Here is a 24833-nt window from a genome sequence, read left to right on the forward strand (position 1 = left end):
TTTCAACTTCCCAGAAGTTTATTATGCTTAGGATGTATTACGGCCACATCTGGTAACTTGGAATTTTTTAACCAGGCACAATAATTTACATGCTTGGACTCTTTTTATTTTATTATTATTTATTATATTATTACATTATTGCTTGGATAGTCATTTGGGGGCTGTGTAGTGCTATTGATGACAATCTCATAAACGGTAAGCAGGCACGGGTCAAGGCAGGTGGCGACAATCTCATCAACGGTAAACAGGCAAGGGTCAGGGCAGGCAGCAAACACTCAAAGTCAGGAGACGGTCCAGGAGTCAAAATACCGGAGACAGGCAGTAAGGAAGCGATACAGGAGCAGGATACGGGTATAAGGGACAGGAGGACAGCAGGACACAACCATAGGGGAGCTGGTATAACCAAGCAATAAGTGTAGTGCTTGGTTCCTTTTTATATTGTCATTCGTTAGCGCCAAAGCTTGTTTTTTTTTCTTGACCTTTCTTATATTAAAGCAGTTTTTACAAAGAGAAAAACAACTGTAAAATGCATCAAGGGATATTTTTAAAAAAATTTGCATTATGATGTGACCGAGGTCGAACAGCCAGTATAAAAAAATAAATATGCATTCTGTGTTCATGGCTCTTGTTATTAGTTATAGTGCTTAGGTACTTATTGTTCAAGGTAAAGACAGTACAAGAAGCTTAACTTATGCCAAGAAATAATTCTTTATTGTAATGTCACAGTTGTCCCATTTTTATGGAACATTTCTGGCATGCATTACATAAGACAGAGAGCACTGTGGAGGTGGATCAATGAAGAAAATGATTTCCTTGCTGGATGAGATAACTACTTCAAAAAAGAGAAACCCGGACCCTGCTGGGAATTCAAAACTACCCTAACACTTTAAGGTCAGTGGCCAAAATATGACGTATATGCTGCTGTCGGCTGGATATAAGCGGCTGCACAATATGCTTTTACATTTTTGCAGCGTGCAGCCAAGTGCATCCAGCCTGTGGTTGCGTACTAAAAGACCGTCTCCGATTAATGGGGATAGTTGGAAGGCATGATATTGCTGGGACATCAACTTAAAATGAACAGAATGTGTATAGGACCAATGAAACAAAAGCTAAATAAGAACAATTTGATTGGGCATCACAAGGAAAACTTTGATCCTACACTTAAATATGCTGTATACCTACACCTTATGCAATTACATTGCATTATCTCAAGATTGTAAGCTTGCGAGCAGGGCTCTCTCCAACAAATGTCTCGGTTTGCCTTAGTCTGTCAGTTCTCATCTTGTCATACCCCTTGAATATATGTATTGTATAAAGCGCTGTGTAAACTGTTGGCGCTATATAAATAAAAGATAATAATAATAATGTAGTTCTTTTTCTTAAGCAGGACAGCCTTCTCCTTAAGAGTCATCATCCAGCGATCTCTGCATCTACATGCAATAAATCAATGTACCTCCGGAATCCTGCATCGTGTCATTTCAATTGTATTTGTAGTGTCCTTTTATATCGCTATGGAATAGCTTGGTGCTGTTTAATAAATGATAGAAGCAACAAACACTACAGGTCAATGAGTAAACAGTGCCCTGACACATGACACAGCTTGCTGAGGACTGTAGTTTGATTTCACTGGTGTGGGGTTTCTACAGTTCCCAAAAATAATATCATTAAAACTGTTCCAACTGGTTGAATTGAACAAATCCAATATCTTTTTGCACACTGAAAAAAGAAATCCATTTCTTCTAAATGTTCAAATAACTTTCTTGGACCCCAACATATAGCAACATCATCAGTGCCTTGAAGCACAGGAGAAGACAGCTTCCTCAGTTTACGCTTGCCCTGTAATAATCATCCAAAGAAATGTTGAAGGATCCTCCATAACAATTTAAAAGGAATATATGCTCTGTATTCATTTTCATTAGGAGCCACTCCTTATTTTGGGACCACTTTTTCATTAAGGCGTGCCTGTAAAAGACATGAGAGCAAAGCTGAAAATAATAAAATCTACATCTTCCTCCATATAGCACTCATAGCTTTCTAGTTCATAAGGTACAAAATAGTACAGTCATGTATGGCACCTAAACATTTCTGGTATACAGAGGAATTCTATTGTACGGGCTAACCAAAGAAACGCAATCAAGTCCAAACAGCCCTAGGTTAGCATTTATTCAAAGATATAACACACTAAGGTCATAAAGAAATGACATGTTCATGGTGGACATATCATGTAGACACAAGACACTTTCCCTTCTGAAACTCTGACGAGCCAATGGTTTATCATTTGATATAAGATTTATTCCCCGTCGAATCACACAAGTATTTAGATTGGTATGAAATAAGAACATCCATCTGATCTGACATCCATTACTGCTATAGCTGAGAACTTGTTGGGTTTAAGCCAGAGCCTCAGCTGAGGTCTTGCTTCCCCATCGTTAATCTCTAGGCTTGAAAGATCATTTGTTCAATCCTGCTCGCCTGCACAGGTTCTGCCTACTCTCCCACCCACTTCCTTTACAGCCTAATTTAAACTACCCACCATATTAATTAAACATTGTGTGTGTTAATGATGACTATACCTGGAATACAATGATTTCCTGGCAAAGTCTACTTCTTCCACAGGAACACTTATCATCTGGCCGGTAAGGGTCAATGAGGCACACTGTAGGTCTTCTGGCTCACTGAGGTTCTTTCTATTTTTGATAAACGAAATTAATATTGCTAAAATATATGTATATGACAAATCCTATTTAAATTGGTTAGTGTCATGAAAAAGACAATTTAAGATGTCAAAATGCTATATAAAACAAAAAATGGTAGTTTCATTCACAGGTGTTTTTTATGTGAATTAACTTAAGACATTTATTTGAGTAAGGTGCTGATTACAGCCGTGCCTACCTCACTTTATCACTATCTGGATCTGCAAACGTCAGTGAGGCGGTTGGGTTCTTCAGTAAATCTGAGACTAAACTGGACTTAGGAGGAACATAACAGAAGGGGATACCGGTACTGTTATCAATAGGACCATCACTAGTCAGAAGAACGTGTCCAAAAGGCATAGCCTGGATCTGGCGAAGAAAAGGCAGAGACATCATTTTTGTTAATAAGTACCATACCGTCTAGGTTCTCTCGCCCACATCGTAGGACACAGCGTTGGCACTGTACAAATAAAATATGTTAATAATAAATTAATGCTATACCCCTTATTTTTTCTTTGAGCAGTTATGCTTCTTATATCATTTATTTTGTAAAATAATTTTGATTCATTTTTGTAAATTGTTAGATATTAGTTTGTCTTCTGTAATATGTATTTATACTGTTGTTTAGTCAATAGTAAATGTCTGTCTATCTATCTATCATTTCCATTCTTAGAAAATGATTCAATGACACAGCACTATCCTACTGTAAGTGGGATGACCCCTGCCTAACCACCCTTATCATTGATAAATAACTAATCGTTATCATTGATAATACAAATAGTGTTAATGTGGAAGGATACATACTATTGGAAACAGTACACTTTTAATCACCAACACAGTCAAAACCATTGATCTTTGAAACTACATTGGGTCCATACTCAAGCCAAATGGGCCTTGATGGACATAGTCAATGATTTTTAGATCAATCATATTGAAATAATTGTAGCAGCTACAATGCAAACATTTCATGTATTCTCTTAATGTTAGTACCTGCATTTTGCAGCTAACTGACCAAACAATTGTGAACCAGATATTAGCCATTTAAACCAATATTATCAAGTTCCGAAATAATGATGAAAACGCATTTTCTCGCGTAAAAAAATAATATTTGTGTGACCTATAATAAATATTTATCAGGTATTGACAATGTAACGGAGCTGCTTATCTGTTTTAATTAAGAGATGTTAAAATGACACTTACCACCTCCTGGGCGGACAATGTTGCCAGGAAACCCCATTTGCTCTGGTGGGCTAGCACCCGAGCTTTCTTGGCGACTCTGTACTGGTTAGCATTTGTAGGAGATGGAGAGCTATCGGTCGCTGCACTGCCTTCTCTCCTGTAAGAAAACATTCTTGAGGGTGAAGAGATATGCTTGGATGGTTCAGGCCCTGGCTTAGATTTAATCTCTTTGTCCTCCTTGTAGGCAGATGCTGGGTAGCTCTGCTTCCATATACTGAGGGCATCTTCCAGCAGAGCTGGTAAAGCATCTTCAGTGGAAGAACTGTCCATTTCCTCTTCCACTTCGTTGGTGACTGACCATGACACTGAATTTACTATTACATACCCTTTAACACACGGCAGGAGGCTACAGCCCAGCAGCCACAACAGGCAGGTGGAGAAAGACCGTGTTTTGCGATGAAGGCAGCGCACAGACATTTTCACAGAGCTAATGATGCCGGAGTCTACATTCCTCTATTTAAGCTTTGAGAAATATATACTTTTGCAATACACCGAGTGCCCTCTGGTGGAGAAAAAGTAGTATTTACGATGGCACATAAAGAACGACTGCCATTTACTTTCTCTGTATGTGTTCTTATTAAGGATGAAACAGCTGTCTATGAGCGGCTATGTCGCTTCCGCTAGTCGGCCATGGGCTTTGTCTAAAGGCCATCAAGTTCAGCATACATTTATTGCTTAATGTCTGATTTTATGAATGTTTGTAATAATTAATGTATGAAAACATACATTTGAATTAACAAAACTATTTTTAGTTTAAAAATGCATTTATTTTGAGGCATTCAGCAACACCCCACAAAATGAAATATTGCGCCACCCAGCAGCTACACCAATGCTGCTGAAGAGCAGCACAAAAATAAAAAGGGGGTTTGATCGATCCTAGGACCGTTTAAAAACGCCACTTGAAAAATGCCACTTGAAAGAGACATGCTACCTCTAAGAAGATGACGGCACCCATTCAAAATAAAAGAGTTCCCAGAGGGTCTGTCCACACCCTCCTGAGAACACTGAGTTCCCCCTGGAGGTTGACTAAAGGTACTGCAACCAACCATGCAGGTCACTGTGATCAGTAAAATAGTGTCAGGATTGGGCTGGGAGCGTAAGAGCAGAGGATTGTCCAAAGCGGTGTCAGTAAACAAGCAATAGGTCAAGGGCAGGCAGCGAGCAGAATAAACGGTAGTCCAGGCAAGGGTCAGGTAACAGGCAAACGGGGTAGTCCAATAGGGAAGCCGAAGGTCAGGTAACGAAGAATCCAATAGCGTGTCTGTAGCAGAGCGAGCAGAGGAGAACAGGAAGCTGAAGTCCACGGACATACAGGAACCAAAGTTCTGGAACACTGGAGTAAAGTGTTCACAATTGGAGGGGTTTTTATAGTGCTGCAGGTATCTACTCCTCCCCTGTGCTGAACAAGCTCCTTACTGGATTGGTTGCTAGGCAGGGTTAAATCCATAGCACCTGATTCATTAGTGTTGTATGTGGCCTTCATTGGTGGATGCTTAATGGGGATTGCTGGTGTTACCACCCTGCTACAGGTGTACTGCATTGTGTTGATGCTTGGACAACACCTGGAAGTCATTCCTGGGGTTTGCTGAAACTTTAGGCCGCGGTTTTGGCCTACCGCGATCGCGATCGCGGGAAGACGCCGCTACTACAGTCCGCGGCTTTGGCCTACTCCGCGATCGCGGAGCTTGTGGATGGCATGCTGTAACGGAGGACAGCAGGGGAGAGCAGATAAGGGTGAGAGGGGCATGACAGGACCCCCCTCCAATGCGTGACCTCCGGGCGCGTCTTGGTGCTGGGCGTTCAGGGTGCGCTCGATGAAAAATGCTCTAAGGCGTGCTGGAGCATGGATATTGGCAGCTGGTTCCCAAGATCGCTCTTCTGGTCCATACCCTTTCCAGTGGATCAAGTACTCCAATCGCCCTCGACGTATGCGAGAATCGAGGATTTCTTGGATCTCGAACTCCTCTGAATCGTTCACCACTACGGGAAGAGGGGGAGCAGGAGGTCTTCTTTGTGTTGTGTCCGGTATCCATTTTTTGAGCAATGAGACATGAAATGTAGGATGAACACGCCATGTATTCGGCAACTGTAAGGAGACCGCTACAGGACTGATGACTTTCGTGATTGTGAAGGGGCCTAGGAACTTGGGACCCAATCTCTTGGTAGGGCAGGACAATTTAACATGAGTTGAGGAGAGCCATACCTTATCCCCAATTTGGTACACGGGAGAAGGCTTACGTCGTTTATCTGCTTGATCCTTGTAGGCTTGTTGTGCTTTTCTCAGTCTCCTGTAATAAAGCAAAACCTTGGTTAAGCAGTCTGATTCGGTCTGTGACTTGGGGAACCTGGGTTATCGCAGGAAGTTGTGGAATAAAGGATGGATGATAACCATAGTTGGCCTTGAAGGGTGACATGCCGATGAAACTATGTAGGTGATTGTTGTAGGCAAACTCTGCTGTTGGTAGCAGGGAAAGCCAGTTGTCTTGAAGGTGGGTGACATAACAACGGAGATATTGCTCTAGGGTTTGGTTTGTTCGCTCTGTCTGTCCATCGGTTTGAGGATGATATGCGGATGACAGTAGTCTTTGTATGCCCAAACCACGACAAAAGGCAGACCAGAAGTGAGAGGTAAATTGAACACCACGGTCAGAGAGGATAGTCTGTGGAATACCATGAAGACGGAAGATCTCTTTGATGAAAATGTCCGCAGTCTCAGCAGCAGTAGGTAATCCTATAGTGGGAATGAAGTGTGCCATTTTAGTCAGGCGATCCACAACCACCATAATGGTGGTGTAGCCTTGTGAGGGTGGGAGTTCTATGATAAAGTCCACAGTTATCTCGGCCCAAGGACTTGTTGGCACTGGCAATGGTTGCAATAATCCAGCGGGTCTTGTGTTGGTGCCTTTAGAACGCCCGCATACATCACATGATCATATGTATTGTTCAATGTCCTTTTTCATATTGGGCCACCAAAACGAACGTTGTGTGAGTTCGAGTGTTTTCTTAATACCTCCATGGCCCGCCAGTGGGTGGTCATGTACCGTATGTAGCACTTTGGTACGAACAGCAGGGGGGACAAAAAGAAGAGCGTCTTTGTAAAGAAGGCCATGTCTTTTGGTAAGAAAAGGGTATTGGGATAGATAGGAATCCACTTGAGAGTGTGTCTGCAGAGTTTTTCTTATTGAATTATGGGTTATCAAGAAATGACCAGGTTGGAGAACTGTGTCTGTCTTAGAGTCTGTAGGTGGTCCATGTAATCGGGTTAAGGCATCAGCCTTTCCATTGCGTGAACCTGGTCTATAAGTTATATGTAATGTAAATCGAGTGAAAAACAGCCCATCTGGCTTGTCTGGGGCATAGGCGACGAGCCCCCTGCAGATACTCCAAGTTCTTGTGATCAGTAAAAACAGTAACCGGATGATCAGCCCCTTCGAGAAGATGACGCCATTCCTCTAGTGCCATTTTTATGGCCAATAGTTCTTTGTCCCCTACGCTGTAGTTAATTTCTGCTGGGGAGAAACGTCTGGAGAAGAACGATACAGGATGGAGTGTCTCTCCATCACCTTGTCGTTGGGACAGGATGGCACCCGCTGCAGTCTCCGAGGCATCTACTTCCACAAAAAATGGTTTCTTGGGGTCAGGTAGGGCGAGAATAGGAGCCGTAGTGAAACGTTGCTTTAATTCATCAAAAGCTTGTTGTGCTTGAGGGGACCAAACAAACGGTACATGTTTCTTGGTTAACTGAGTGATGGGAGCGATGAGCCTGGAGAAGCCTTTAATGAGTTTCCTATAGAAATTTGAGAAACCTACAAATTTCTGTACGGTTTTAACGGAGGTAGGAACGGGCCAGTCCAGGATGGCAGAAACCTTTTTAGGATCCATCTTGATGCTCCCTGGAGTTAACACGAATCCCAAGAACTCAACAGAGGCGGTTTCAAAAATGCACTTTTCTAATTTAGCATAGAGTCCATGTTGTTGGAGACGGGAAAGGACACGTTTCACATGTTCACGATGAATGGTGAGAGATGGTGAGTAGACCAGGATGTCATCGAGATAAACCACAACAAAAGAGTCCAACATATCCCTGAACACGTCATTGAGGAAGTGTTGAAAAGTGGCAGGGGCGTTGCAGAGCCCGAACGGCATGACTTGGTATTCAAAGTGACCATACCTTGATCGGAAAGCCGTTTTCCATTCGTGTCCTTCCTTTACCCGTACCAAATTATATGCACCTCGTAGGTCTAATTTAGTGTAAATTTGTGCGTCTCTAAGTCTGTCCATTAATTCCGAAATTAAAGGTAGAGGGTACTTGTTTTTGATAGTGACCTTGTTGAGTTCTCTGTAATCCACACATGGACGAAGCCCTCCATCCTTCTTCCCGACAAAAAATATGGGAGCACCAGCGGGAGAAATGGAAGGTCTGATAAACTCATTTTTTAAGTTCTCTTCAATGTAAGTCTTAAGTGTCTTTAATTCGGGTTCGGAGAGGGGGTATATGCGTCCAGATGGTATGGGGGCCCCAGGAAGTAGGTCGATAGGACAGTCATATGGACGATGTGGGGGTAGTTTATTAGCCTCTTGTTTGTCAAATACTTTACTAAAAGTTCGGTAGGGTATAGGTATCTCGGGGTTCTCAGAGGACGTGGCATGTAGGGTAGAAGCAGAAAAGAAACAGTGTTCTTTACAGTGTTGAGAAGCAAAAGTAACATGTCCCGTAGCCCAATTAATAGTGGGGTTGTGAATTTTCAGCCAAGGAAGTCCAAGGATCAAAGGAAATAAAGGTGATTGTACCAAATTGAAACTAAGCGTCTCTTTATGGTTTACTCCGATACATACGGTAATGGGTATTGTCTCCGTGGTAACAGGTCCTGAATTGATGTTGCTGCCATCGACGAGAAGTATCGTCAGGGGTTGCCTCTTGGGTCGTGTGGGTATGTTCAGTTTTTTGGCTAAATTGCAGTCCATAAAGCAGTCACTGGCCCCAGAGTCAATGATAGCATTTTGTGGACTCCTGTTATGCATCCACTGTAGGGAGACAAGGAGAGATAAATGAGGGGCCATCCCACCCAGGAGTAACGGATATTCTATGGGATTTGGCTTACCTCTGGCTGCTAACTCAGGACAGAGACGAACTAGATGACCAGATACACCGCAGTATAGACAGAGGTTCATCCGTCTTCTTCTGGCCTTTTCAGCTTCAGTAAGGGGTCCATGGGTCGCTCCCAATTGCATCGGTTCCTCTGTAGTGGTAACTGGTGTAGAGGAAACAGGTATGGGAGGACGTGGTGTAGAAACTGAACGAAGAGGAAGGTTGGTAGATCGTTCCATACGTCTCTCCCGGAGTCTCCGATCTATCTGGGTTACCAGGACAATCAGATCATCCAAAGAGTCAAGAATTCCGGTACGAGCCAACTCATCCTTTAGTGGATCGGAAAGGCCCAAGCGAAATTGATCACGTAAGGCAGGTTCGTTCCATTCTGTTTCTACCGCTACCCTCCGGAAGTCTGATACATAGTCCTCCACAGGACGACGCCCTTGTTGTAGTGTTCTTATTGTGGCTTCTGCAGTGACCCTTTTATGGGGGTCATCGTACAGGGCACCCATAGCGTGACAAAAGGACATCCAGGAGTCCAGGATAGGATTGTTGGTATGTAACAGGTGATGCGCCCAAGATAGAGGAGCGCGAGCGAGCAGTGATATGGCAGTACGGACCTTAACATAGTCTGTGGCATATGTCCTGGGTTTCAATGTAAATAACAGTTCGCAGGAAGTAATAAATGAGCGGTACAAGGCTCGGTCAACAAGCAGGCAGTTTGACATGGGGTTCAGGACTAGCAGCCGTATCGAAACCAGGAGGTCCTGCATTCGGAACAGGAGGAGGTTGATTTAGTGCTGGAGGTTGCACTGGGGCCGGTTGTAGTCCCTGGAACTGGGCTTGTAAGGTAGCTTGGTTTTCTTGTATACCTTGTACCGTATGGGATAGCGTAGTAAGCTGCTGTGTAAGCGCTGCGATAGCATCGACCATCCCTGCCAGCTCCATTAGACTCCAGTGTATTGTCAGGATTGGGCTGGGAGCGTAAGAGCAGAGGATTGTCCAAAGCGGTGTCAGTAAACAAGCAATAGGTCAAGGGCAGGCAGCGAGCAGAATAAACGGTAGTCCAGGCAAGGGTCAGGTAACAGGCAAACGGGGTAGTCCAATAGGGAAGCCGAAGGTCAGGTAACGAAGAATCCAATAGCGTGTCTGTAGCAGAGCGAGCAGAGGAGAACAGGAAGCTGAAGTCCACGGACATACAGGAACCAAAGTTCTGGAACACTGAAGTAAAGTGTTCACAATTGGAGGGGTTTTTATAGTGCTGCAGGTATCTACTCCTCCCCTGTGCTGAACAAGCTCCTTACTGGATTGGTTGCTAGGCAGGGTTAAATCCATAGCACCTGATTCATTAGTGTTGTATGTGGCCTTCATTGGTGGATGCTTAATGGGGATTGCTGGTGTTACCACCCTGCTACAGGTGTACAGCATTGTGTTGATGCTTGGACAACACCTGGAAGTCATTCCTGGGGTTTGCTGAAACTTTAGGCCGCGGTTTTGGCCTACCGTGATCGCGATTGCGGGAAGACGCCGCTACTACAGTCCGCGGCTTTGGCCTACTCCGCGATCGCGGAGCTTGTGGATGGTAAGCTGTAACGGAGGACAGCAGGGGAGAGCAGGTAAGGGTGAGAGGGGCATGACAAATAGTATGCTTAGCCCACCACTATGCCAAAGTACTCCAATATTCGGTGGATCCTAGCACTAAACCCTGCCTACTGAATTACTAATAAGCTGAAACTAAACATTAAATCTAAACACAGAACAGAGATAAAACATACCTATAGACTGCAGAATAAGACAAACATAACAAATGGACTGGAACAAAGTATCAGAAGTAAACGGCAGAGCATAAGGTAATCCAGGAATGGATTACAGCAAAGGGGGAACTGTAGTGAGACAGGGGACCTGTAGCAAGACAGGGGAAACTAGAGAGAAGCAGCTCCGTAGCCTGAATGGGGCCTAATAACTAATAACTAATTGTATCTAAAGAAAGCCCTTCTTGTCCTGAAAAAACAATATTTAATTATAAATGATAGAGAGAAAAACAGGTATACAGCAACACTGCAAAAATGTTAAAACAGCCATTGTCACAAAAGATTAAAAAAACTGTGCTGTCTTAAATTGTCTGTCCTTATCACAGAGAAATCCCTCTATAAGTCCCCTTCCTTTCCTGATGTCAATCATTCATAGTTCAGAACATAAATTTATAATATTACACCCCCCGAGGCTAAATCATTATATGTTTATGTAAATTAACAAAATTTGATTTAAAAAACAATTTATAAATTATTCCTCCAATACACCTTCATGTAAATGATATGATTTAAACACATGTTCTTTTTCTTCCTCTCTACAGCTCTTACCTTTTTTACGGCACTGTGATGTTAGCTTCTTATTCAACACATAGAATGAAATATACCAATATATATGACCAACTGTATGCAGATACCACGAATAATTATAGTTTAGGGTTTTCAGCCACAACCACATTGCTAACAGAACAAAAATTATATACCCAATTTGTGTGTTCCCTGAATATATTTCCTCTACATTTTTTATTTAATGTAGAAAAAAAATTGGATTTGAAATAAAAAAATACAAACTTATTATTATAGTTTAAATGTGATACCTAAGACTTGCAAGTTTTGTATGTAGATTTAGCAATTAAAGTTAGTTAAATTTTGAGTTGTGTTGCCATAATTTTATATGAGAACAAAACATTGTAAGGGCTCACGTTAAGCATTCATGAGGCTAGGTTTCCACTTGGTTTTTTTTAGCTAAAAACGCCCATAAAAACGCCAATAGCGCCACCTGGCGTTTTTTTTGTGAAAAAACGCAGCAGCCACATGTTAGCTGTTCTTCAATAGGAAATCGCAGAATGCCATATCCACTTGGCGTTTTTCTGTTCTGCGTTTTTTCAGTCCTCTTTGGCGTTTTTCTGCTTTTTTGGGCTCTGTGGCAGTTTTTCAAAATCGCAGCATGTTGACACTCTGGCGTTTTTTGCAAGGAAATCTTGGCGTTTTTCTCCAATAGAAGTCTATGGGAGAGAAAAAACGCCATGAAAAAGCCATGTGGGTTTTTTGCCTTGGCGTTTTTTATGGCGTTTTTTCCACAGTTACAATGCAGAGGATGGACCCAGTATCTGTGTGTCCTACGAGAAATAGGCTGGAAACAAACAGTTTCACACAAAACAAAGTTCATATTGAATTCTACACCATTTGGAACAAACATGCCATTACAAACAAACATAAGCGACACATCAACTGGATCCTGCGTGCCAAAAGCAACAGCAAACAATTTGCACCATCATTTGGGGCCAATCTTCCTAGAGGAGCAGACATTCGGAATAAAGCATGCCTTACAAACCACAGAAAAGTGACAAAAGGGTCCGCCAGGGCGTTTAAGTAGAACTCTACCAAGAAAATGACATTAGGAGAGGGCAGATACTTGCCATTTATCCTAATCCCTTTTAGCTGGGTGAAACTTCTAACTTGTAAAGGCTGGAAAAACTGCCTAAGGTCAAAAAAAGCAATTTCCACAGAAAGGCTAAAACGCCAGAAAAAACTCCAGAAAAAAACGCCAAAACGCAGAAAAATGCAGTGGCAGTTTTCTTGGCGTTTTTCATCAAGAAAAAAAACGCAGGACAAAAACCCAAGTGGAAACCTAGCCTTATAGCTGTTTTTATTTATGAAACATTTTTTCTCTCAACATACAGTTCTAGATGTTGTGATCTTACATACTATAACATTTACATTTCTGCTCATGGCTCATGTCATCTTGAGCCACACAACCTACATTCCAGGAGCCTATTGTATGTCTCTCCATAAAACATCTATTCACTAACTCGATTGACAGACTCAACATCAGTCACCCACCGTTTGTTTTACACAAAGAACGTGAGTTTAATGACAGCTCCCATTTCCTTTGCTTAAACTCTCAAAATAAGTAAGAAACCCCCCTGTTATATATAAATGAGTATAAGTGAACAAACAAAATAAACTAATGAGGTACACACATGTAAGTTTGCATCCCACCTTGCCAACTCACATTTGCAACTAGTGGGTTAATAAATATGTAGGTTGCTTCTTTTTCTTAAAGCATGCCATCTTTTTGCAGAAATAAACACTTCAATATTCCTGAGAAATCCAAACGTTGGTTTGTACTGTTGGCCAGCAACACATACGTATCGTCTTCTGTCTGTTTCCATGGAGCATTCACATTACAGCAAATCACAAGTCCCAGGCAATTAGCAACTATATATCCACAATTGCTACAAACACCTATACCACCGTTATCCTTTGCCTGTTATTGCACCATTAGCAAGAGGCAGCATGGTGCAAAAAGGAGTGCAGTGCCTGATAGAGAAAAGACCCAGTAGTTAACTCACCTTAAACAACAACTAGAAGGAGATTCCAGGGAGAAAGACTATTTTCACTCCCTGGGACTGGAGTGCCCGGAGGACATAAAGCACACACAAAAAAAAAAAGCACACCCTAAAAAGCATATAATTTCACATTTTAGGATGCTGCTGAAATGATCAACATGTACATACAACAAAGCAAGGAATCAAAGCACACCTAACCAATACTATTAAAAGCACCTATCTGGAACAAAACTACTGGATATTCTGTCACACTGTATGGCCATATATCACTAAGCCCACCTTTACATCAAAAATTCTCTTAATGTTCAGATTTGAAAGGACTCAATGTAATTAGGGTACTTTGATGTGTAAAAAGGCCATATAGTGAGACGGAATACTCCATATATTCCTAAAATAGGAGCTTGCAAGTGGAATATCCTCCCTTGCCGCTCCCCAACTTTCAATATATTACTGTAGGAAATACATTTACATTTTAAATATAAATAAACAGAAGAGATCTGGCTACCAGACATCAAATGATGGGCAGATGGTGGGTGATTTCTGTCTCTAATTTTGAAGCCCAGCAGCACTTGCCCGAGGGACCGGTGTAGACAACGACGTATTTGGAACCTCCTCTTCTCTGAAGTCTGTTTCGATTGTAGTAGACTCCCAACTGAATAATGCTAGAGCTTTGCATGGGGCGGGTGCGAGGAACTACACAACCATGCTTTCATATATAGTTATGCCTTCTGTATAATATTTTTTTGTCCTTTAAGAAAAAGTAACCATTCCTGGGTTGTGGCCAAATATAGTAGAATTTATATAAATAACACCACAAACATCCTTTACTTTTTTTAATTTTATAAAGAAATAGGGCATTATTACAATAACTGTACAATACACTACAATATTCTCAGTGTAGAAACATCTCAACATAGCAGTCCATACAAAAATAATAAAAATAGGTCTCTGCATCCCCACTTGTTTGTCTTGAAACAAAATGTAACATATAATGCATAATCCAAATATTGGCATCATGTTTAGTCACTGTCCCTTGTATATCAGGCTAATGGTATATTTACCATTCCAGAATATCTAGCTGCCTGACTTATCTACATAGCTGGAACGTCATAGAAGGATCCAGGTAAAGCAACGCAACAAGCAAGATAATAACAACTTGGTAAATATAATGCTTAATCCCTCAGATATTTTAAACACACTTGAGGAGTTCTGCTCTATCATGTACGAAAGCCTGCAAGTCCTCTTATAAGAATCAGCATTTTTAAGAAAACAGGTCTCCCGTTGCAGCTTTAAAATGTCTTCTAATAAAGTAAATTAAAAACATCTTACTGCACTCTGACTGCTTTTGGCAAAATCTGAATTTCCACACTGAAGTATAGCTACTTTTGCATATTGAAAAAAAAAACCCCTAAAAATGCCTTTCAAATAAAAAGTGGCTGGCGATGACACCTTGACAGGATCCTACAAATATATCAGGGCCCTTACAGCCTTGTGTGGCACAGAAGTATAAAGGGGCAGACCGGATGTAAGGCCAAAGTGTGAGACACTACAATCTACTGTAACTTGTGCGCAGCACTAGCAAAAAAATTCATAAAACACAGTAAGCCTGTGCAATATAGACTATCTATATATGTCTTGTACTTTGCCTTTTTTAACTGTTCTTGAGCTCATTACTTTTACACAGTGATTTGACAGACACACAAAAATGTACATATTTAGTTAAAGAGCGTGTGTTCTCCATAATATGTCTAGTAGAGCTGGTCCTCAATGCAGAAACATGATTTCCATCTAGCTGCTGATCCAGATTCTGAATGCATACAAATTAACCAGTCATACAGTGCTTCATTTAACAATACGTACATCACCAGCAGCTTCCCCACGCTTGAGGACTATTGTTGGAGTCTCAAATATACAATAATCCAGAAAACAGTGTATTCTCCTCTTATCCATGTGGAAAAGAGACATGTCTGTGTTTACCATAATGGCTATTTTGCCCCTGAAGTTTCAGACAGACTGTTAGTTCTTCTTGGAGTAATCCGCTGCTGTTGAAGAAATCCAATAGCCCCTTGGGAATAGGTAGGCAAAAGCAAAGAGTCAGACTGCTCATTCCGTAAAGAGTTGGATGTTGGCACCTGCTGGTTCAAGAGAATTTATCGTCAGGAAGGAAAAAGTTACGGTAGCTTTTAATTGACAATTGCTTGAAAAAAAACTTTGTAGTTTAAGGGCAAATTTTTTGGAAGTGGATCTTATATGCAGTTCCCTTTTAAAGACAGCTTGATGAGAACATCGCTAGCGTCTTCTGCAATCCAGCTAGTGATGCACATTAGCTTGTCAACAAGCATCAGACTATGCAGCGAGACAAATCAGATGCATGAGGCTACGCATGCACGTTAGTGTCTTCTCTGTTTGCTTGAGCGCTACAGGATTCATTTCAAAATCCTGACTCTTACTTTAAAAGATCTTCATGGTGGTTCACCTACATCTCCTCACTCATCTCCAAGTACACTCCTACCCGGTCTCTCCACTCATACGTCGATCTCCGTCTGGCATGTGCTCTGATTCTAGTTCTCATGCAAGCTTTCAAGATTTCTCAAGGGCTGCTCCATCCTCTGGAATACCCCCCCCCGACCTATCCATGTTTACCCCTACCTTCACGCCTTCAAAAAATCCCACAAGATACACTTCTTTAGGGATGCCGACAAACATGTGTGTTAACGCCCTTCCTCTCATCTTCATTTAGCTCACCTTTGGCTAGTCCTTCTCTAACAATGGCTCTTTTACCTCTTGTGTAATACACCCTAACTGCCTCTAGATTGAGAAGGGCCCACTTTACCGCTTGTTTCTGTAAGTCCAATTGTTGTTATATACTACTGGTTATGTCATGTTTACTCATTGTACAGACCTGTGGAATATGATGGCTTCATATAAAACAATAAATAATACTAATAATAATGCACATGCTCATTTGAGAATACACACATAATGATACACTATATACAGTGCAACCAAGTTTTGAAGTTTAAATTAAAAATGAGGCATAAAAGTTCGGCATAACTTTCAGTTGATGTTGGGAAGGTTGTAAATGGTTTTAATGTGATAAAATTATCCATTCCAGTGCCAGGTGTCAGCCACCCAAGTCCTATTCCTAGAATGCAGCTATAGTCCCAGATATTCTACTGCATGGCTTTCACAAAATATCCCTGCAGCTCGCCGACTGATGATCTTGTTACTACTTTTTTGTCCAGAGCTAAATTCTAAATAATTTAATTGCATTACGGCTTTATTTGAAGACACAGTTATTACTTATTTTTTGTTAGAACTATTCCTTGAAAACAAAAATGTAAAATGCCAGACATTCTGTGCCCATTTCCTCTCATTTCTGTGAGAATACACCACATTCAAACCTGGCCATGCACAGATCTGGTGCTACTTGACAGATAGCTCTTAAAATAACTAATTTTTTTATTTTTTAAAGGAAGGAGGATTTTGTCACCTGCACATGTTGCTGCTGTTGTGGTTGTTGGACTTGCACTGGTTGAAAATTTTGTTTCTGGGATGAATGCGTTACTGGAAATCCGGGGTGCAATATTGCTTGACCCATGAGCAAAATAGGAGTGTTATTGCTCGAAGTTTGTACCTCTAAATTTCGAAAAATTTGCACATTTTGCGAATATCTGTTTAAAAGAAACAGAAAGGACAAGAACAGTTATATTTTAATAAATAATATGATGGCAATGATGGAAAGGGAAAACATCTGTTAAACAGGAACCCACCCATGAGGAACAAGCTGTGAACATTTTTTAGTAATTAAAGTTATTCTATTCTCATCACTTTATGTTCCAGTCATGAGAAAACGGGTAGAATACATATCATGTGAGGAGCAATGTAACGAGACAACAAAGCACTATTCCCTAGAGCAGGGGCGTCCAACATGCGGCCCGCGGAACCTCGAGGTGCGGCCCGCGTGAGATCTGCAGCCAGGCTCATAAGAGCCCTGCTCCTTACTTGTGGGAGGGTCCATTCTCTGCTCCAGTCCTGCTTCCTCTGTGGGGAGAACGAGGGAGGCCGTGCCCCCTGCTGAAGTCTGTGATCGGCATTGAGAGAGCTGTAGAGCAGGTAAGGGGATGGGGTAGGTGTGAATGAGTATGTCTGATTGAGGGAATGAATCTGTGAATGAATAATTGGTGTGTGTGTGATAGCATGGATGTGTAAGTGCTGGAACCTAGGCATGATGGGACTATGATTGCTGTTAGCAATCACGCTCCTATCATGCCAAGTCAGCCAGTACATGCTGAAACCTGGCTAGCTGCCCCCCTTGTGTATTGATGCTGCCAGTAGTATGGGGTCTGCACTTACAGCCACCCTGTACCAGCATGTATTGGCTGACTTGGGATGATAGGAGTGTGATTGCTAACAGCAATCTGCTAACAGCAATCACAGTCCCATCATGCCTAGGTTCCAGCATTTACTGGTTGCCTGGGTATAAAAAGAGTGTGTTTGCTGTTAGAAATCACACTCCTATCATGCCAAGTCAGCCAGTACATGCTGAAACCTGGCTAGCTGCCCCCCTTGTGTATTGAGGCTGCCAGCAGTATGGGGTCTGCACTCACAGCCACCCTGTACCAGCATGTATCGGCTGACTTGGGATGATAGGAGTGTGATTGCTAACAGCAATCACAGTCTCATCATGCCTAGGTTCCAGCATTCACTGGTTGCCTGGGTATAAAAAGAGTGTGTTTGCTGTTAGCAATCACACTCCTATCATGCCAAGTCATAGTGTTGATTTTTTTTGTCCAATTGTGGTGTGTTACTTTTAATAAAAGCGTGGTTACACACTAAAATTGGAAAAAAAATACAATGCCCAGCCAACCAGTACATGCTGGAATCTGGGTATGCCTGAGATTGCTGTTAACAATCATAATATATAATTTTTTGTACAATTTTGGTGTGTAACTTACTTTTATTAAAAGTGTGTGTGTGGAGGGGGTCACTTTCAGTTTCGGCTAAGTGAACCCTGAATTTTTGGTTTTGGTCCAGAATTTTCATTTTAGTGCATCCCTAAAATAAAAAGAACTATTTTATTTTTACTTATCCAGAATCCTGAATTTGTAGGCCCAGATAATCCCAGAAATCAGTGAGAGAAAAGTAAAGGTTTTGTGTCATTTACTTTATTTTAATCTGCATATTTTATTAAAGGCCATATTTTCTCTCAGTGAAAAATGAGTGCGGCCCGCGCACGTATACAATTCTGATGAAGTGGCCCACTGCAGAAAAAACTTGGACACCCCTGCCCTAGAGCAACCAGAGATTTACAGGAAAGCTATGTATTCCACGTCAGCAACAGTTAACAACATTATGAACATAATAACACTATCCTTGAACACCATCATGTATCACATTAACTGGTTAAAAAGCTAATTAGGGATTAATCTAGCCTTGGTGCAGTATTAATCTAAATTTTATTAAAGACAGGAGGCGAGTATTTTGCATCAAACCTTCTTTACTGTTAACCTCCAGCAGCAAAACAGTTAACAGAAAAACAAGAAAAACAACCAATCAGAACACAGGAATAGTCTATAAATGTCAGAACATCCTGGAACTCCTCCTCTTTCTTTGCGAACTAGCCGAACTGGAAGAAACATTCCGGAAACCACGTAACACATCGCGGCACGGGGACACTGCAACACCATCATGTTAAACAACAGGAGCACGACCTGAAAAGACAAAACATCATGACAGTACCAGGCAAATCATAGGTCAAAACATGACTAAAACCAGAGTAGTACCGTCATAAAAGAACAACAATACGAAGCAAGCCAACAAACCCCCAAACCAACCAAACAAGCAGACGATAGGGGGGGGGAGGCCACGAGGCAAGGGAGGGAAAATACTCGCCTCCTGTCTTTAATAAAATTTAGATTAATACTGCACCAAGGCTAGATTAATCCCTAATTTTATAGCAAGACAGGAGGCTTCGTATTTTGCAGTTTTAACGCCCCTCAAGCAAAACCAAGGCAGCGTGAGCCGGAGCCCGAAAATAATAAGTCCGGAAAGTAGATTCCCTGGACCAATCTGCCGCAGACAACAGGTCCGAGAGGGAGCAGCCCGCAGACAATGCCGCGGAGGCGGCGGCGCCACGAACCGAATGCGCCCCGAAGGAGTCCCCAATACCGGCCGAAAAGAGAATCCAACAAATCCACCTGGAAAGCGTGGGAACAGAGACAGGGCGAAAGGGACGCACATAGGAGATGAAGAGCGGGCCCGATAAGGAAGACCGGAACTGAGCCGACCTGGCAAGATAAGAGTGGACACAACGAGCCACACAAAGGCGTGGCCGATCGGGGAAATAAGGATAAGACACCGATGTAGAATAGGAGTTAGTCCTCCGAAAAACGGAAAAAGAAACACCCTCGGGAGAAAACGTGAAAGACGATACAACAAAAGCACGAACGTCAGACACCCGTCGAAAAGAAACGAGGCACAAAAGGAGCGCAGTCTTGGCGGAAAGCTGACGGAAAGACAACCCATCGTTGTCAGGCCAGTCCTCCAAAAAACGGAGTACCTGGGAGACATCCCAAAAGGATCGGTAACGAACCCCCGGGGGTCTGGAGAGCCGAACACCCCAGAGGAGACGACAGACCGCCGGATCCTTACCAACACCCAAGCCCCGCTCTGGAACATGAGCAGCCAAAATGGTAGAGCGAAACAAACAAATTAATAGTGCGGTAGGACTTACCCAGGGAAAAAAGGTGGGCCAAAAAAATTAAGGACCTCCATCACAGGTGCCGTAAGGGGATCAAAGTGTCGAACCATACACCAGCGACTGCAGGCGCTCCAAGCCTGGAGGTAAGATCTCCTGGTGCCCGGGGTCCAAGATCCCCAGAGCAGATCTCGAGCTGACTCCGATAAGCCCGGCACATGCCAGGATCCCCGGAAACTGACCAAGCCACCAGAGTCAAACGAGTCTGGAGGATGAGAGGGTGAGGGTTCCCCTCCGGATCCCGAAGCAGATCCCAGAATGAGGGAAGGACAAAGGGATCCGCGCACGACAGTTCCAGAAGCAACGGGAACCATGGCTGTGTCCTCCACAGTGGCGCTATCAAGAGAATTGAAACACCCTGACGACTGACCGAATGGAGAGTCCGGAGGACCATGTTGAACGGGGGAAAAACGTAAGCTCCCTGGAGAGGCCACGACTGCAGGAAGGCATCCACCGCCGAGGACATCGGGTCCGGAAGCCAACTGAAAAACACGTCGCTCTGACAATTCGCCCTGGACGCGAACAGGTCCAGATGGAGTGGACCGCGACAAAGGTGGAGAGAGTGAAACACGTCCGGACGAAGAGGCCAGTTGCTCACGTCCCTCCAATGGCGAGAGAACCAATCGGCCACGAGATTCTCCTTGCCAGGCAGATACTCCGCGCGTATGGACAGATGGTTGTCCAGGCAGAACTAATAAAGCTCTATGGTGAGCTCCGTGAGACGAAGTCTAGGCTTGACCCGAAAATGGCACAGCCGTTCCACGCGTCCATGTGGATCAACCACCAATGAAGCTCCAACCGAGCCTCGTCTGACAAGGCGATCATGGAGTCGTAGGAGGCCGACTCGCGGAGGTGTCGTGTCCTCAGGCGCTGGAGGGCCCGGTAGTGGAGCGGGCCCGGGAAGATGGCCCGAATGGATGCAGAAAGAAGACCTATGACCCTGGCCAGGTTCCTCAGGGAGACTAGGCCACACCGAAGGAGCTTGCGAATGACTTTCTTTATGACCAGAACCTTCTCGCGAGAGAGTCTGAGAACCGACGCCACCGAATCTACCGAAAAACCGAGGAATTGAATGGTCTGCGTTGGAACCAAAACGGACTTGGTCTCGTTGATAACGAAACCCAAGTCCTGGAGAAGACGAACCGTGAGGTCGGTATCGCGACGAAGAGACTCGACATCCTGAGCCATGAGGAGGATGTTGTCTAGATAAATGACGCGGTCCTGCCAGCGAAACTGAAGGAACCCCCGATCGTCGCGATGAACGGGAACGGTGAGGTAAGCGTCCTTGAGATCGAGGAGCGAGAACCAATCGTTCTCCCTGAGAAGGTCGCGGAGGACATGAATACCCTTTATTTTGAAATGTCGGTACACAACGAATCGATTGAGTGCCCGAAGGTTTATGACGGGACGAAAATCTCCCGACTTCTTGCAGACGAGGAAAATGTTGCCGAGGAACTGAAGGGAGTCCGCCTTTTCTATAGCACCCTTTTCTAACAGCGAAGAGAGCTCAGCATGAACGAGGGAAGTAGCATCCCGAGATAGCCTGGGAAGCTGGGGAAAAGCGCGCTGAAGAGGAGGGGAAAGGAACTCCAGACGGAAGCCCTCCACTGTTTGCAGTACCCAGGGGTCCGCCATGAGACGGGACCAGACCTGGAAAAAAAAAGGACGAGACGCGCCGCGATAGGGATATGGGGAAGAAAAGAAAAGAGTCTTACCTGAGGCTGATCTTCCCCGGGTAGACGAATAGCCTCTGCCTCTGGATCCGCCTCTAGGGAAGAGGAGTCGGAACTGAGATCGGTAAGCGGTGGACGAGTCAGGAAACCGGGGTCTTGCGGCGTATGAGGCCGATCTGCTGGCGGCACGACCCCTCTGCCGGCCAGCTCTGGAGGAAAAACGGTTTCCTGTACTGAAAACTCGCCTCATGCTGGTCTGGGCCTTAGTGAGTGACTTGAACACATTTACGTGTTGACTAAGGTCCTTGAGAAACTTCTCGCCAAACAGAAGGCCCTTGGCGTCTGCACCTAGTTCCTTGGGTGCAAGCTCTGCCAGTTTGGCATCCAATTTGAATAAGGCCGCCCTGCCTCTCTGTAGAGATTGCACAGTTAGCATTGCCCAAGAGACATAGGGCCCTCTGGGTCCAGTCACGGACCAAATGTGGATCCAAGGGGGAGCCGTCAGATATGGCCTCATCCGCCATCTGAAAAACTTGGGTTAAAGGGCCCGACACATCTAACAGTTTGTCCTGGGCTGAGCGTAACCCCAGTTCAATTCCTTTGCGAGGATCTTTGCCATTTTTGTTGAGAAAAGTGACAAAAGTTTGGTCGAACTCCGGGGTATGCAGAACCTTGTCCTGGACGGTGGGACGAGGACACTCGGGAACGTAGCCGCTGACGAACCTCCTTGTCTAGAGGGCGGGCGAAGCCAGAACTGCAAGAACTCAGCGATATGGGCCAAAGGTGTCCATTCAGAAGAGCGGGGGTGCCGCAGGGTTCTGGGGTCAAACAGTGGAGTGCCAAACTCGTTAGTCACCTCGAAAGGTCTATCGGGTGCGTTGGACGGAATGCATGACGTCTTAGGAGCCTGCGCTGTACTCGTCCAATATCTCGTAATCAGTGAGATCCTCGGTCGGAGAGACGATAGGAAGCACGGACGTGCACGATTTCTTTAGTGGGGCTTTCCCTTTACCCAACGTGGAGGGGGCATCTGTCCAGATGCGGTTGTGGGAAGTGGCAGCGTCAGCGGAAGAAGCGGAGCAGCCGGCCTCTGAATCTCCGACTCCGGTTGGAGAAGGAGGTTGGATGGAGCGAGCAGATTGGAGCTCATCAGCATGGGCAGGAAATGAAGCCGCCAGGGCAGAGCGGAGCCAGGCCTGGATGGCGGCTGGAATCTGAGCTTGGGAATCCTCAGCCATCTTACACCAAAGGAAGGTGAGTAGAAATAATAATATCCATATGGCTGGAATCAACGGGGGTCGCCCGTGAATAGAGAGTGTGGGGGTTCACCCACGAGGCAGATGGCACGGGAAGGGGGTCACCCCTAATGCTAGGTGGCAGGCACCCTAAATCAAAACTCTCACAACTCCAAGGCTATTGAGAAGGCTTGGGTTGGGGCCCAATAGGCAGCCAGGGGTCACCCTGGGTAATGGCTGCAGGGGTTCACCCAAGGGGGTCACCCCTAATGACCACTGAGGGTTAATCCTGAGGCACTGAAATGGTCATCCACTGTAGTGTTTAAAGGAATCCAGAGGCATAAGCTGAGTACTGAAGGTAACTATGTATAGAAAAAGGGACAAATTGCCAGAGATCCAACCAGCAAGGGTTAAAGATATAAAGGCCAGAAAAATGATAATATAAAATAAAACCTTTAATAAACGCGAAAACGAGGCCTAAAGAAAAAGCAGAAACGTTAAAACATGAAAGGAAAAACGCCATGAAGCAAACCGGGCCTAACCGGCCAACGTGAGGAAAAAAAAATAAAAAAAAAAAAAAAAAAAATGGCGCGCAGCGCAGTGAAGGCCGAAACTCGCGCCACACGCGGGAAAAACCGGGCGTAGCACAAGTCTGCAGGATCACCGCGCCGCGGGCGAGGGGAGCAGAGAAACAGATAAACCCGCGGGAGCCGGAGAGGCTGCCGCGCGGGAAGAGTACTACCCGCACAACGTGAGGGAACGTACAGAGAGGGAACACTTCGCGCGGCCGGCAGAAGAGCTGGCGCGCAAGAAGAATGACAGCCGAGAAACAAGGGACGAGAAAAGGACCATGCGGTCTCGGAGCAAGGGACGGAATGCAAGGTAAGACTACCCAGCAACAAGTAAATAGACGTAGTAGAGAAAATTAAAAAGACCGGGAAAATAAAGAAATCAGGAAAACACAAATAAAATAAGGGAATAACGACTAAATAAATGAGTGAAAACGGAATAGGCACCAGCAAAAAAACAGCACCGAATCAATATATATATACCACAAAGATCACCTAGAGACCATATACAAAAATAAAATTATATATATATCAATATATATGATATTACCTCTATAAAAGGAAAGTTCTCACCTGGAGGTTAAGCAGCAAAGAAAGAGGAGGAGTTCCAGGATGTTCTGACATTTATAGACTATTCCTGTGTTCTGATTGGTTGTTTTTCTTGTTTTTCTGTTAACTGTTTTGCTGCTGGAGGTTAACAGTAAAGAAGGTTTGATGCAAAATACGAAGCCTCCTGTCTTGCTATAAAATTCACTTTTTGTGGCAACAAGGCCCTTTTTTTTTTATAAATGCTGCACCAAAATCAGTTTCTATGTATAAACCGAAGTCTACTGAGCCCAGTTTACTCCCATCATCAGTTACAAAGTTGCAAAGTTACAAAGTTACAAAGTGAGGGTATATCATATAAAAGAATGAGGGGAAACCTGAAGCAGTACTTAGCTTAATGGGCAGATGTCAATGGGAGGTGACAATAGTCACCGGCAGAGCAGGAAAGAAGAGGCACTTTCCAATGGTTAAGTGATCTTTTGGCTAGTGACAATTGCTGGTGAAAATTTCTCTCATATAAGATATAGATTTTCAATAAATGAAATATTGGTGAAAACACATTGAATGTAGTTCACCATTGCCTGGCCAACTGCTGCTTTGTATATAGCTATTCAGAAAGACTGTGCAGCTACGCACAGATAATAC

The 24833-nt window shown here is 43.8% G+C and overlaps 2 protein-coding genes across 2 annotated transcripts in view; both read right to left on the reverse strand.

Annotated features, from left to right (window-relative positions):
• Positions 1–1820: 1820 nt before the first annotated feature.
• On the reverse strand, positions 1821–4349 carry LOC149289257 (protein CREG2-like). The gene is made up of 4 exons (XM_089490901.1): positions 3894–4349; positions 2893–3062; positions 2574–2687; positions 1821–1962 (listed from the first exon to the last, which is right to left on the reverse strand). The coding sequence occupies exons 1-4, from the start codon at positions 4347–4349 to the stop codon at positions 1821–1823; spliced, it is 882 nt and encodes a 293-aa protein (XP_089347027.1).
• Positions 4350–15390: 11041 nt separating this feature from the next.
• Positions 15391–24833, reverse strand: part of LOC149289258 (neuronal PAS domain-containing protein 2-like) — a 47508-nt gene continuing 38065 nt past the window's right edge. Inside the window, exons 19-20 of the mRNA XM_089490903.1 lie at positions 16899–17079; positions 15391–15537 (exon numbers count right to left, since the gene is read on the reverse strand). Of these exons, the coding sequence (XP_089347029.1) occupies positions 15391–15537; positions 16899–17079 (328 nt within the window). The remainder of the gene's footprint in view (positions 15538–16898; positions 17080–24833) is intronic.

The sequence above is a fragment of the Sceloporus occidentalis genome, unplaced genomic scaffold (genome assembly GCF_023333645.1).
Source record: "Sceloporus occidentalis isolate IW3139 unplaced genomic scaffold, rSceOcc1.0.p SCAF_47, whole genome shotgun sequence".
Lineage (NCBI taxonomy): Eukaryota > Metazoa > Chordata > Lepidosauria > Squamata > Phrynosomatidae > Sceloporus > Sceloporus occidentalis.

Coding starts and splice junctions, on each gene's coding strand:
- LOC149289257 (XM_089490901.1), bottom strand. CDS start 4,349: ATGTCTGTGCGCTGCCTTCATCGCAAAACACGGTCTTTCTCCACCTGC. Junction 2,688..2,892: donor CCAGATAGTGATAAAGTGAG/GTAGGCACGGCT, acceptor TATCAAAAATAG/AAAGAACCTCAGTGAGCCAG. Junction 1,963..2,573: donor AGGAAATCATTGTATTCCAG/GTATAGTCATCA, acceptor TGTCTTTTACAG/GCACGCCTTAATGAAAAAGT.